Genomic DNA, 14,625 nt, shown 5'->3' on the forward strand with positions numbered 1-14,625 from the left:
CAGGATGCACAGAAACCCAGCAGACACCACTCCAGCTGAACCAGCAACCTCATCACACCAAAGACAGGACAAACCCACATGAGGAGCCTTCTAGGATGACCCAACATCTCTGATGCTTCTCCTGCCAAAATGTTTAGCCAGGGTCTGATCCAATGACCAACCCAGGTGAAGGACTTCTGAAGAATACCTGGCCCACACTCTTCAAAAATGGCAATGCCCAGTCCCAAAGGGACGAATATCCTATGTTCTCTCTGATCTGTGACAACTATCAGAGCACCTAAAAAGGAAATCTGTAGAAGCGAAATTGACACAACGAGAAGCAATGACTTGATCAGCCCTTGTCTTAAGTGTCGAGGAACAGTTTATTATTTTATTTTTTTATTATTTTCTTTTTCTACTTAATACCATTTGTTAAACTCTTCATTTAACAAAGAATTATTCATAGGTGTATAAATCCAACTGAAAATAGATCCCAGTAAAAAATAAGAGTGGGAATAAGAGAGAGAGGAGATGAACAGTTGGGCACACGCTCCATCAGACCTACCCCTAAGAGTAAAGCTAAAAACTTGCCATGGGACTCCAAAATCCCATTAAGTTGGGTGGTACTAATTCCATCTTACATGTTAAAGTGATTGTTTTAAGTGTGCAACTGATCATATAGATAGAAATAAATGTCAAAGGGATCACATAAGTAAGACCAAGTGTCTGGTAATAACAATAGATACAATTAAAAAGGAAAAAAATGATCCAACATGGGAAGCAGGCCACACAGCAGACTCATAGAATGACAGACACCCTAAACAGCACTCTGACCTCAGAATCAGCCCTTAAGACATTAGGATCTGCCTGAAAAGCCCAAGAGAGCATTTCAGGCACAGAACGCCAAGACACTGTGGCAAAAAATGACCTACAAGAAGGAGCTCTGTGAGTGAGATCCCAGTGGAAAGAAGGGGCCTCTGAAGGGAGGAGAGAACTTCCACTTTGTTATGGCCCTACCTAAATACAGATGGAGTCTGTGGACTTGAAAGGCTTCCATTGCCTTGGCAGTTCATGACAAGAGCCTTGGGTGATCACTGACATCATAAATAAGAGTGTCAATTGTTAAATCAACAACAGGAGTCACTGTGCAATTACTCCCCATGTAGGACCTCTGTCCTTAATGAGTTGTACTATGAGAATTAATGATAAAACTAGTCTTCAAACAATATTTTATATTTTGTGTGTCTATGTGGGTGCAAACAGTTGAAATATTTACTTAGTGTAGAGTTGGTCTTCTGTATATAAAGATAATTAAAAATGAATCTTAATGAAGAATGGGATGGGGGGGTTGGGGGGGAGAACTGCTTTATTCCTAAAGCTGTACCTATGAAATCTGTATTTATTAAATACAAGCTAAAAAAAAATGGCAATGCCCTGAAAGATAAAAAAAAAAAAAAAAGCTGGAGAATATAGCTAAAGATTACATAAGACTAAAGAAATCCAACAGCTAAATACAATGTATAATCCTGAAACGGATCCTGGATCAGAAAAGGGAATCTGAAGAATGCTACTGGGACAGCTCAGGAAATTTCAGAATGCACTATGGAACAGCCAAAAATAGAGAGGCATCTATGTGTAAAAACTCACACTGAGGTGAGGGGAGACAAGCCAAATGGGGCAAAATATCATAACCTGTGAGCTGAGGAGAAAACCATTCCTGTAACTTTTCGAAGCCTCAAGTGTTTCAAAAGAAAAGAAACCAAGAGGTCCTATCAGTCCCCGGAACGCCCTCAGAACTGCTGCAGCGGAGCCCACCTGCCTGCTGACCCACTGGCCGACCTGGGCATACTCACCTGTCAGATACTCCAGGACAGCAGCCATGTACACGGGTGCCCCCACTCCAATCCTGTACTTGGGGTGGCCCTTCTTGATGTACCGCAGCATCCGCCCCACGGGGAAGATGACTCCTGCCTTGGCAGACCGGGAGGTCTTGGTGGATTTCTTCTTCCCACCGCGGCTCGACATGGCGGTGGCCCTGGAGGCGGATCAGCAAGCACACTGGGAAGGCAAGAGGCATACCCATCAGGATCACTGGTGACAGCACGTGCCATTTCTAGTCCTCTCGGCCCCCAGCAAGGCCCAAGTCTGGCCAGCAAACGCCACTGCCAGCCGCAGAGCACTCCGAGCCCAGGATACACACTCCGCTGGAGCAACTGGGCCCCAGCAGAGAAGGCTCAGCTTTGCGCATTTTATACCATGACATCAATTTTATCAGCCACTTCCACTTAAATGTTACACTGACAATGGCTGCTCATAAGTGTCTTGCCTTTATGCCACCTGATATAAAAGAAAATGGGATTTTCTGTTTAATAATTGCATTTTCATACACTTGAGACTAGGGCTAATAAATGTGCTGAAGCCTTCATAAAATAAAAGGAAACTATGTCACCTGCCCCTAGAATGAAGATGGAAAGCCTGGTACCTAGGTTCTCCGAGACAAGCAGCATCCTTGCCTTATGAGCCCTCATCTGTGAGAGGCAAGTAGAGCTTAGTGTAGACAGGGCTGTGTGTAGCCAGGAGCAGGAAAGAACTCTCTAAGTGCTTCCAGTTCACAGGATGGGCTTAACTTAGGAGAAGAGGGGGGTGCTTTTCCTTCCCCCACACTCCCCACAACTCCCTCCAAACAGCCACCCTGACCTCTGGATGTTCTCCTCTCCACCCCACTGAGATGAGATCCAGGTCATCATCATCCTACCCACATGGACACACACCTCCTGAAAGGTCAGCCCTCTAATTCACCCTCCAACATGCAGACAGGATGGTGTTTTGCACACATACACGACAATGCTCTGGCCCAGCAGCTTCCCAGGGCTGCTAACAGTCCTCAGACAAAACAGAACCTTTGGCCTGCCATGCACTGCCCTAACACTCCAGGCCTAGCATACCTGTCTGGCTTTGCCCCAGGCCACTTGAGGTCTAAACTTAGAGCCCAGGGGTTCGCCACAATGTCCTCCTGCTCCTCCACCCTCTTCTGCAGCAGCTGTTCCCTTTTCCCAGGGCCCCCTTGCTCTCTCACATTTGCTCTCTGCCCTGTGCCAAGCCTTCCCTGAGGCCAGAGGGCTCAAGTTCAGCTGCTCAGTCCTCTGGGCTCCATGGGCTTCACCCCACAGCAACGAAGTTCATGCAAGTCCCATTTCTGCCGTCAGACTGCAAGCAGGTGAAGGGCTGCCTGGACACTACCCTAGCACAGCAAATGTGTGCTCAAAGCACTCAATGCATGCATGCATTCACTTCAGGATCCATGCTGGGCAGATGTGGTCTCTGCTCTCTTGGAATTGCTGGAGAGAGAGAGAGAGAGAGACATTAAGTGACACCACCATCTTTAAATGGCCATCATGACGAGTGCTCTTAAAAGAACCAGTGCAAGGTACGAGGGTTCCCAGCCCGTACTGCAGCCCTGCGGAGCATCCACGCTTACTGAGCCCAACAGGCAGGCCTCCCTGCCCTGAGAACGAAGGGCTGGCTCTGTGGCCTGTGGGCATCCAGCTCTCACAGTCCACGCCTGTGACCACGGATGACCCAGGGCGAGGAGTCCTTGTTTTTCCTATGCTCAACCTTATCCGGGGGCGTTGCTGGGAAATGCCATGGTCCACACCTAACATCTCTATGACCCTAAAAGCACTTCAAGTCATCTGCCTGACACATGGTTGCAAGGGCAGCAGGCAGAGAAAGCCTGGGCAGCTATGGCTCAAGCCCTGGCTCCAGGAGCCACAGGCCTTGGGAATGAGAAGCCTGCACCGCACCCTGTCAAGGGGCACACGTCACAGCTGCTCAGTGAATGCCAGACAGAGTCATAGAGGGGTCTGCATTTCCTGAAACAATATTTGGCTGTGTTTCTTGCTCTAACAAGCTCCCCTTTAAAGCAGTCCCCTGCATACACGTGCCCAAGCTCTCTGAGAGCAGGAAATGGTGTGTGTGCCTGCGTTTTTGGGGAAAGCTGTGCCTGGCCTCCTAGCAGTCTTTTACTTTCCTACCGATGTGTTTCACAGACCAACAACTCAATGCCTTAAGAGTAAGAGCTCTTAAATCTCAAAGTCTCTGCCCTTTCAGTGGGGGAAGCCAGTGGCCAGTGATGATAAACAGCAGCTCAGCCCCTTCCTGACTGGGGCAGTCTTTGGTGTTGTCTCCAGCAACCTTCTAGGTGTTGTCTGGGGCTGCCTCTGTGGGCATCAGGCAGTGATCCCATGCAGAGAGGGGCCGTTAGCACACAGGACCAGGCAGGTCGTAGGCATCCTTGCTTCTTAAGAGTGCCTCTCCTTGTCTATCCTGCCACTGATTCTAGCTAGGAGTCTTTAGGGAACCATGCTGGTGACTCCCAGATGGTGAGGGCAGCTTGAACTCCTCTCGGTCTCTCAGTCCCCTCAGTAGCAACATCATCCACCACACTACTCTAGCACGAGTCAGCCTGGCTCCCATTTCTCAGTCCCACCCCAGCTCCACAACACCAGGCAGGCAGGCTCTGAACACACCTCCAGATCCTCTCAACCCCTTCCCTTCTTTGCCCCCTATCCCCTGCCTGGGCTTGGCCTCCTTACTTCTCAGCTGTTCTCCCAGCACCAGCCTTTCTCGCAGATACCAGAGGCACCTCTGTCAACTCTGATGGTCACCCATCACCCAGAGCTCCTGAGGTGGCCACTTAGGGGCTCTCCAATCCATCCAAGGCCCTGTGCTCACTGTGCTGGATCATGCCTTCAGACAGACTATTCCTCTCTCCTGCCCAGAATGCCCTCTGTCCTCATGGCAACCTGCTAAGCACACGCTCACATGCCTCCTCTGCCAGGGAGCCTGGAACCTTCCTGCACCCGACCACAGCCTGGAATTGCTCACTGCACTATGTCCCCCTAGCCCATATCCTGGCACGTGGCTGTGTGCCTACCTCCCCGACTTGCTTTGATGCCACAGTGGCTAAGCCATCCCTGGTGCCTGGTCCCAAAGAAAGGTCTCATGGGTCATCACGCATGTCCCAGTGCCACCCTGATGGCAGAACAGCTTTGCTTCTCATTGAGTCAAGCTGTTCTCAAATACAGCCGCTCTAAGTCCCTACTCTGCCAAGGGGCTGGCTTGAAGACTGCATTTCACTCCTCCCCGTGTGCTTTCTGCACTTCTAACTATAGTTCCTCAAGCTGCAGCCACGGAGATGCAAAAATTCTGACTAAGCCATAGAGCCTTACAACATGCAGCAACGTGTGGCAGTTTTTAAAACACCTTTTGGAAAAGCACCTCGCAGCTGTGCAGTCTCCAGTCAAACCCACGAGTATGCCAGGCCCATCCCATTCTTCAGAGGTCTCGAGAGGTACCGGCCGCCCCGGCCAAGCACCCATGTAGGGAGAGAGCTGAGACACATGCTGCTGAGCAGCAACGACTGACAGCCAGAAGCCCAAAGCCAGACTTCTCTGTTTCTAAACACGGCCCTGCCATCTAGCAACCTGTGTGCAAGTCAGGTTAACTCCTCTTAGCCTAACTTCTCACCTGGCAAGTGGAGGTAAGGTACAAAGGACCGCAAGGGTTGCTGGGAGAACCGAATCAAAGTGCATGCAAGGGTTCTGACACTTTTCAAGTCAGTGCTCAGTACTTAACAAAACCAATGCATCTAAGGTTTAAAAAAAAGTTACACTCTTGCAGGACCTATCTTGGACGTTCGTATAGGTGAAGGCATTGCTAACTGCTTAACAGGTGAGCCGCCACAACTTACTTCTCACTCACAAAAACCCACAATCCATGGCTGGCTGGTGCTTCTGCTCCACATACTGAGAGATGGAACCGGACTCCTCCCCCCTGTGACTTGGGACATCCTCAGGGCCTGACTCCCATGGTTGACACAGGAGGGAGAGACCACAGAGGGCAAGGCGTGAGGTTTTCAGGGACAGGCTGAGAGTGGAGCATACCACTTCTGACCATGACTGATCAACTAGAACTTGGTCACATGGGCACACTTAGCTGCACAAAAGGTTGGAAACGGCCTGTAGTTATTTACTCAGAAGGAAAGAGGAAACACCCTGCCTCTGTCAGATCACAAACCAATCTGAAAGCTGGCCCTGATACCAGGGTGTGAGTGACCACCTGCAGCCCACAGAGCCCTGTCCCACCCATGTCCGACCTGATCTACATCCTAGACAAAGTGGCTGCCCATGCACTCTGCTTCTCTTCAGGGCACATAAGTTGCTCTTTGGAGAACAGCTACAATACCTGGTCAAACTGAAAAAGACCTCCACATCCCACGGGAAGCCATGAGCCCCCCTCCCACTGCCACTGCTCCCCCGACCCCGCGCTGTGAAGACACTGATAGGACTTGGGGCAGCCCTGCATTTATTCATCACAGTACAGAAGCTGGGCTACCGTTCTGCTGTCGTCAGCCTAGGAAATGATGTTTCCAGGGCAGTGCTGAAGGGATCTCTGGGTGGCACCCCCACCCACAACCCAGCCACAAACAGCACCTACCTCATCTGCAGAAACTCACAGCTTACCCAGAGACAGACTACTGCAGGGATGAGCACGAGCCTCTGACCACAGGCCCCTGCACAACCAAGGCATGACTGGCAGCACGCCACCTCCCCTCATCACACGAGGCTGGTCAGACACTGGCCATGACGGACCGTGATAACAAGCCCTGCACTATGAGCAGCAGCAGCAGGGAAGCAGAAGGAAGCAGCCCCAGGAATCCTCACACTCACCCCTTTTCCTCCTTCCTCCTCCTCACTGTGTGGCAAGCCACCCCCATTCCCACCTCCTCCCTTCAGCCAGGCAGCCTGCTCAGTCTGGGACACTCTCTCCCATCCTCTCTGGAGTAACCCTGCCTCAGGGTCCTGGCACGTTCTCTGGTGACAGACGCATCATGCAGCTCCCTCCCCTGCATTCCAGTGACAGTCCAGCTTGGGGCAGCCCCATGCCCAGGCCCCACTTCCCTCAAACCCATCAAACCAGAGCTCAGCGAGTTGGACTGCTCACAGTTCCCTCAGTGCATAGATCATGGTGGACTTCAAGGCTCAGCTAAACACACCTTCTAACTTCCCTCAGCATGCCCCTGTTCTTTATATATGCTTTTCTCAATCTTAAATATTCTGCAAATACCGTTTCCAGCCCTTCCTTCCAACCTTGTTGCTACTGTAGATCCAATTTCTCCATAAACTCCAAAGTCAGGGACCCCACCCTTCGCACCTGATACAGTACAGCATCAACGCCTCATTTTGATGGGATGGACCAATTTGCTCTGCTCACCCCCGAACCTCTAGGCACCCAACACCCTGCCTGGCACCTGGCAGATACTCACGTGCTGACTTGAAAGCAGCTGACATTTAGAGGATGGGGTTCCCTTAACAAAGACGAGAGCAGCATTTTCAGATGTCATGGACCTCAGACATGACCAGCAAGTCACCGGTCAGGGACATTTCGTGCACACACAACTGGTCTAATCCCTGTGGGAATCAAGACCCTCAAAGCTCAGGGGGCTTGTGGGCCACCTCAGGGATTCCCAGGGAGTGAACCATCTGGCAATCCTGCTGGCTGAGGTATGAGTCACACTGTGGCAAGTCTATGGTCCCAGAAATCTCTCTTCTCATCCAAAGACTGACTCCATAACACAGGCCGGAGGGAAACCCCTACCTTACTCACATCCCTTAGAGACTGACCCATCAAAGCTGTAACAAACAGTTAAACAATCAGAGCATTCACAAAAGCCTGCATGATCAATCATGAAGTCTTTCATTATCTAAGCAATGAAAACATGCACATTGATCCTGAATGAAATATTGATTAGAACTGCTGGGGAGCCACTCGTTGGAGAGCCCTGTTTCCAGCATGAGGATGGAGGCACCTGAGCCATCCCCACTGAAACTGCTGCTGCCGAGGGTGGCTGGCCCACCGCTTCCCTGCAGCAGGATAAATGCCCTCAGCTTCTCATCTACTTGTCACCTTCTCATCGCCTCCCAGCATAAAGGCAAACCCGGCACACCTGACTCCGGGGTAGGACACTAATCCTGTCGACAGTGTTCCCTTCTGTTCACTCTCTTCTCACCAAAGATGGATGGTGCCACTGCTGTCAGCTCCCCAGAGGCATGTGGGTATACCACACAGTCACAGCTCCCAGAGCATGGGTGTACAAGCTGCACTCTGGTTGGCCTGGTAGACAGACCTGTTCTTGTATGCTACCGAACTGGGAAACACATCTCTCTCCATTCATTAAACACAATATCGTATAATGAGGTGATGAGTGAAGAACCTACAGCCCATCCTGTGTGAACCAAAGAATGGCAACAGAAGACACAGACCAACCGCGAGTATATAAGCCCTAAACCACATATCCTGTTTCAGCAGGCATGTCTTTCTATTAGGTTTTCAATAGTGGGGAAAGGCAAAACCCAACCCCAAGTGCCATTCACTACTAGCTGAGACACTGCCGGAGCTGGGTGGGGATGAAACATCACCAACGCACACCTCCTCGAGGGGCCACAGCTCAAGTGCACTAAAGGCACCAGCGCCTTGTTTTAACAGCGGGTCACGGTCTGTGTGCTTCACAAGCAAACTTTCCTACCTATCTCCACTCTCTTAAAGGCTGTGCCAGCCTGCAGTTCTGCCGCAGCAAGGGAGACACCAACAGAAAAGTTGAAACTGGTCAGGCCTTGCAACTGGAAGCCTTACTGAATAGACCAAACAGTCCCAGCAAGAATAAAAGAACACCCCATCTCATGCTCTCCTGCTCAGAACCCTGCAGTGGGTCCTTACTGCTCTTGGGATCAACTGTGGCTCACAGCAGGATCCTTCGGGATTCGGCCCTTTTGTCCCTCCACCCTCTTTGGACTCCCTGCCGGGACCCAGCCACCCTGAGCCTCCAGTGGTTCTCACTCCCCCTCCAGCCTTTGCTTCTAAGAGCAGCACATGTGGTTCCTCTGGTGTCAGACACCTGTCCTGTCCCACCCTGCTCTGCTCTGCCAACTCTGTTCTGCCTCTCCATGCCAGATAAGGGCTCACTGATGGGCGGGTTACCATCCCCCACAGAGCTGCTCTAACCTCCTGCACAGATCTCTAACAGCCCTGTGCCTCCTTCTCCCCTCAGTGCCAGCTGTCCAAGGGCAGGGGCAGGGCACTTCTTGGTCATGACTGTGTAAACCAGAGCTGACTCTCATGAAACATTTGTTCAAAGACTGCAAGACACTGACCTGGCAGGCCTGACGGAAGCAAACAAGCAATACCACCCTCAGGAATGAAGGGCTGCCCCACCAGCTCCGTACGCAGGGTCCAGCAACAGTCCCAGGTACCTCGCACCAACAGAACGTGGTGGCATGGACGCCATTCACTCCTGCCCCTCCCCAGCCCACGCTCCAGCGATGGGCCTCCAAAGACCTGTCACAAAGCCTAGGGACACTGCAGTGCTGACGGATACTGCGAGGAGACGTGGGTCTTGCAGCTTGGGTTTTCCAGTTCACGTTTTTGCTTATTTAAATCAATCTCCTCTAGCTGACTTTTGGTAGCATTAGTTATGAAGGCGTTGGGAAACACGGAGTCTGAGTCTGACCCTGACCATGGGGAAGAAAGGAGGGGCTCTCTCAAGTGCAATGGAACTCAGGGCCTGAAGAAATGGCAGACGGAGACATGCCACTCCCTGTGCCTGTCCATGGGGTGACAACCAAGCCAAACGGCACATGTGACACTCCAGACAATAAAGTTTAATACAACCTGTCCTAAATTTGCCTCAAACAATTTTCACTAACATTCTCCTCCCACATCTCATCTGGAAAGCCAGCATTAACAAATGTAACAGATTCAAACAAAAGGAGAGAGGGCAGAAATGTTACTCTCTCCTTTAAAACCAACTGCCTCTGTGTGTGTGTGTGTGTGTGTGTGTGTGTTGGGGGCTGGGGGTGGAAATTTGAAGACTAAAGAGCTTTGTTACTTTTATTAAAATAAAAACTTGAAAACTGTATCCTTCCTTCGTGGAAAATCTCTTGGGCAATACAGTGCTGCCCAAGGTTGGTCAATTGTATACAACCAGCATTAATTCCAGTCGCCTGCACAGGGTGTCCATTTCCAAGTTATGGCACCCGCGAGGTGCCTGCAGTCGCTGGATTCCACCAAACTGAGTCTCGCTCCAAATCAGATGTTCAAAACTCCCTGGAGCAGGCGGCCCTAGAACAAAGCACTTCCTCTCCTCTTTAACCCATAAAACCTCAAACCACAAAGGTGGAAGAAAACAGAGACGCTAACAGGAGTGCCCCTCTAATTGTCTGTTGCTCTATGCTGTTTATTGGATCATTAAAATCTTACAAGGCCTTCGCACTAATTGTAATTCCTGAATTCAAGGTTCGTTTCAGCTTTTGGTAGGGAAGTCTCTTACTTTCAAAGATGGACGCAGCTTCCCTAACATGGTCCCAAACCTTTCGAGCTACGTACTGACCCGCTCCTGGAGTGATCTTGCGGTCCCTCTGGGACTGGGGGTGCGGTGCGCCACCCTGCACACCTGTTGTCAGGTGACACAGCCGGCAGCATCCTGCGCACTCCCCTGGTCACTCCACCCCGCCCCCAGCAAGTCTCTTCGCTGCTGGGCTTCGCCACCCGGGTACCTACAGCCGTCCCGAGTTAGCTTAAAGAAAGGCCTCCCGACCACAAAGCGAACAAAAGGCCGATCCCGAGGCGAGCGAGAGCAGCGGGTGCTCAGGGCCCCTCCGCAGCCCATCCCTGGACCACCCCCGGCCCCCGCCTGGCTCCAGTCCCGCCAGTGTCCATCTCCCGACTCCCGCGCGGCCCTCGCAGAGCCCGAGGGCCACAGCGCGGGCCCCCTCATTGTGGCGGGGCCGGCTGCTCGCGGGCAGGCGGGCCCCTCACCAAGTGCAACTCCGCATGCCGCAGCCCGTGGCGCCCAGGCCCAGGCCGGCCGCGGGCCTCCCGCGTCCAGGGGCCCAGCCCCGCCAGTCCCGGGAAGATTCGCCTGGGGAGAGGCCTCAACTGTCCCCGGACCACAAAAGCGCCCCGGCGCGGGTAGACGCAGCGTGTCGAAGAGAAGTTGGTTTCCGGGTTTGCTTTTTTGAACAAAACCAAAGGGAATCCCGCGCGGCCCGGGCAGGGCCTGGGAGGGCGCCGTACGCGCGCGAGGCCCCGGCGTGGGCCGCGCCGAGCCGAGAGGCCGGAGCCCTGCCGAGAGTCGCCCCGCAGCGCGCCAGGCCAGGCCGCTCCCGGGCACCCGCGGCCGGAAGGCGCGCGCGGCGGCCGGACCCGAGCGGCAGGGACGCAGCGGCGAGGGGCCCGCGCGGGACTTACGGGACGGCTCGGCGGCGGCGGCGGCGGCAGCAGCACGGTGTCTCGGCCTGAGCCCTCGCGGCCGCTCGCGCCTTTTCTTTCCGCGCTCCTCGCTTGGCCCGCCCGCCCGCCTCTTCCTGCCCGCCCGCGCGCCCCGCGCTCGCCCCCTCCGCCGGCCCCGCCGCCGAGAACTGGAGCGAGTGGCCGCGGCCCGCGGCTCCCACAATGCACAGCGCGCCGCTCGTCACATCCCCTCGCGGCCCCGCGCGTCCGGCCGCCCCGCCCCGCGCCGCGCCGCCCCGCGCCGCGCCGCGCCGCGCCGCCGGCCGCCCCGGCCGTGACCCCGGCTCGCGCGCCCGCCGTGGCAGCTCCGGGAGCGGGGTCCATCCGGGCGACGGGCGACGGGGCGCGCGGCGCGCCAGCGGCCTTGGAGAGCAGGCTCCAGACCTGCAGGGCGAAGCGCTTCGCCGGGGCAAGCGCCCGCCGCCGGCCCGGCCCGGCCCGGCCTTGCCACGGAGCCGCCGCCGCCTCCTTGGGAACCTTCGCCTTATCGCAGGGCGGGATACGCGGCGGCGGTTCCCACGGGATCGCTTCTCCCTCCCCTGCCGCCGCGGCCCTCAGCCGCGAGCCACCCTCGAGCCCCGTACGCCCGGAGTCTCCGCTGCGCCCTTCCCCCACCACGCCTGGACCTGCTTTGCGCATGGAAGCGGACGCTGCTTCAACTCGGCAGACGTCCGCTCTTGGGCCCAGTTGCGCGTTGCTCGTAGAAAGGCGATTCTGGGTCGTGACACACGTTTTTTAAAAACTGCAGAGTAGCAGAAAGAGGAGGGGCCGCCGCAGAGCCCAACCGCGCTTTTCCCAAGCGGGACCTGCCTGGGACGCGTTAGTGCCCCATGCCAGGTACCTAAATAGAGGCCTTCCCGCCACTCCCCCCTACCTCCGGAGGATAGAGAGCGAGCCACTGCTCCTGCCAGCCAGGCACCAAATCTGGATAATAATACACAACCTTGGCGGGGGAGGGGGAGGTGAAGAGTAGGTGCTGCTGCTGCGAGAAACCCCCCACACCCCCAAGCCTCCTGGCCGCTGGGAAATAGCAGCAGGAACCGCCTCTCATCATACTTCGAGTTTTAAAACCAGTGTCCCGTGCATGCGATATGTATGCATTACTTCCATTAAGTCCTCATTGTATTTGTACCATGCACCAGCCCCGGTGCTCGACGTGAAGCCATGAACAGAGCACGCAAAAATGCCTGCCCCTCTAGAAGCTGCAGTGGCGGGGGGGGGGGGGGGGTGATAATAGAGGAGATGATGTGCCCGGTGGGTTTAGGGCTATGGGGGTAAGGAAAGGCAGAGAAGGGAGCTATGGAGTGTGAGACTGGGTGAAGTTTCAAATTTCAGGTCCAGAGGCAGGAGTGTGTCCAAAGTTACCAAGGCATGGTGGTGTGAGGTTGAGGTGAAATGTGTGTAGGGCGGGCCCGCTGCTGTGGCATAGTGGGCCAAGCCACTGCCTGCGGCACTGACATTAAATACAGATGCTGGTTAGAGTCCTAGCTGCTCCTCTTCCGATCCAGCTCTCTGCTATGGCCTGGGAAAGCAGTGGAGGATGGCCCAAGGCCTTGGGCACCTGCATCCACATGGGAGACCCAGAAGAAAGCTCCTGGATCCTGGCTTTGGATCTGCTCAGCTCCAGCCATTGTGGCCATCTGGAGAGTGAACCAGTGGATGGAAGATCTCTCTCTCTCTCCCTCTCTCTCTCTTTGTAACTCTCTCTCAGATAAATAAATAAAATATTTTGTGTGAAGGGCAAAGTAGCAGAAGAAGCTGGAGAGTGATGATGCTGTGGGCACCAGAACAGAGCACCGAGGCTGTGAGAGGATTCCCCAGGGAAGGGCTGTCACGGAAGGTGCAGGGACAACCTGGTTCTGTCCTCCCCTGTTTGGGGGCAGACACCTTGAGTTCTGCAAAGGATGCCAGGTAAAGTCAGAATCTGCACTCCCCTAAGAGTTGGTCCTGGTGCCCTCCCCACCCCTAAGCCCCCCGCCCCCCAAGCCTTCCCAGGAACACCTTCCAAGGTGTAGCCCTGGGCCCACCTCCAGAAGGCCCCAATTCTTCCTGTCTCCTGCACTTCATGGGCCCTCTTCTGCCTTCTCAGAGGCTCCCCAAGCCAGCGCAGGGAGGTAGGACAGCTCTTCTGCTTTTGAAAGTTTTTTTTTATTATTGTTTCCAGTCACAAAATAGATGCACGTTCATCATGGACAACCGGAATATGAAGATGCTCGAAAAATAAACGTAACCCTTAGCACTCCTGTAGGCGAGACAGCTGCTCGCCTTCCAGCCTCTGCATCCACACCTACTTAGTATCAGACATGCACAGCACATGTTCTACGCACTGCTCGTCACCTGCTTCTTAAACTTAAGAGTCCTTCCTGAGCGTTTTAGCAGACTACAGCAACAGAGTTTGAATTACTTGGATTCAGAACCCCTTGACGACCAGAACTTACGGAGGACCCCAAAGAGCTTTTGTTTTTCTATCTACCGATATTTGCTCTAGGAGAGTTTAAAACTGGGGGGGGGGGGGATTTAAGTATTTTTTATGTAAACAAGTTACGTGTTAACAGAAATGATGTATTTTTCTGAAAAAGTAATCATATTTTCCAAACGAGAAGGTAGTGGGAAGAGTGACATTTTTTACAATATTGCCCATCTCTTTAATGTCCGACTTAATAAGAACATAGCTAGGTTCTCGTGTGTTCAGCCAGACACTAGATGTTTTGTTTGAAATCCAACTGTATGCAGATGTGTACTGGGGAAAGGAGAGGATTTTCATAACCCTTTTGTATAATTACCTGTGTTCTTAGTAACACACCAAAATGCAGTAAGTAGCAGTTTCTTAGAGGTTAATTGCGATGTAGACTTGAAACAATCAATACACTTGGACTTGGTTACCTTAAAACGCATTGGCTGATCTTCGACCTTGCAAATAGATCCCTCTGCTGTGCAGGATTTGGTGGAATTATACCTCGGCTGTTTGGAAAATACTGCTTCACTGGGTTTTATGGATCTTCCGAGTGGAAACTCATTTCGCGTAATGTTAGAAAGCCTCTCTGTTGATGTCACTGCTGATCTCATCAGAAGGTTTGTAAGCATTGGAAAGTTGTCAAGCTTGTGATGGCAAGTTTCCCATGATTGTGATTTGTGCTCGAAAGCTCACATTTATCATTGACAACAGTATTGTCGTAGTGACTTACCTTGAGGTAACAGGTTCATTTCATTCATGTTCCAGGAAGCACTACCATGTGCCCAACACTGCATCAGGACTTTTGTGGACCCCTTCCTAATGGAACAAACAGAGGAAACACA

At 53.2% G+C, this 14,625-nt stretch overlaps 1 protein-coding gene and 1 long non-coding RNA gene across 18 annotated transcripts in view; one reads left to right on the forward strand and one right to left on the reverse strand.

Annotated features, from left to right (window-relative positions):
- Window positions 1–12,191, reverse strand: part of MACROH2A1 (macroH2A.1 histone) — a 63,644-nt gene extending 51,453 nt beyond the window's left edge. For 11 of the 17 annotated variants that reach the window (XR_016236134.1, XR_016236130.1, XR_016236133.1 and 8 more), the window contains exons 1-2: window positions 11,287–11,386; window positions 1,833–2,037 (exon numbers count right to left, since the gene is read on the reverse strand). Coding sequence is in view for 11 of the 17 variants with exons in the window: in XM_051843406.3 (XP_051699366.1) it covers window positions 1,833–2,004 (172 nt within the window). In the remaining 6 variants the exon portion in view is untranslated. Of the gene's footprint in view, window positions 1–1,832; window positions 2,038–11,286; window positions 11,387–11,954 lie in introns of those variants that run through there. The other 6 variants (XM_070076116.2, XM_070076117.2, XM_051843403.3 and 3 more) reach the window with 3 other exon arrangements.
- LOC149126058 (uncharacterized) lies at window positions 12,030–14,297 on the forward strand. Its single transcript, XR_016236137.1, has 3 exons — window positions 12,030–12,165; window positions 13,068–13,239; window positions 13,493–14,297. It is a non-coding gene; the product is annotated as an uncharacterized LOC149126058 (long non-coding RNA).
- Window positions 14,298–14,625: the final 328 nt, after the last annotated feature.

The sequence above is a fragment of the Oryctolagus cuniculus genome, chromosome 6 (genome assembly GCF_051225735.1).
Source record: "Oryctolagus cuniculus isolate XC-2025 breed Fujian yellow rabbit chromosome 6, ASM5122573v1, whole genome shotgun sequence".
In the NCBI taxonomy this organism is placed as follows: Eukaryota; Metazoa; Chordata; class Mammalia; order Lagomorpha; family Leporidae; genus Oryctolagus; species Oryctolagus cuniculus.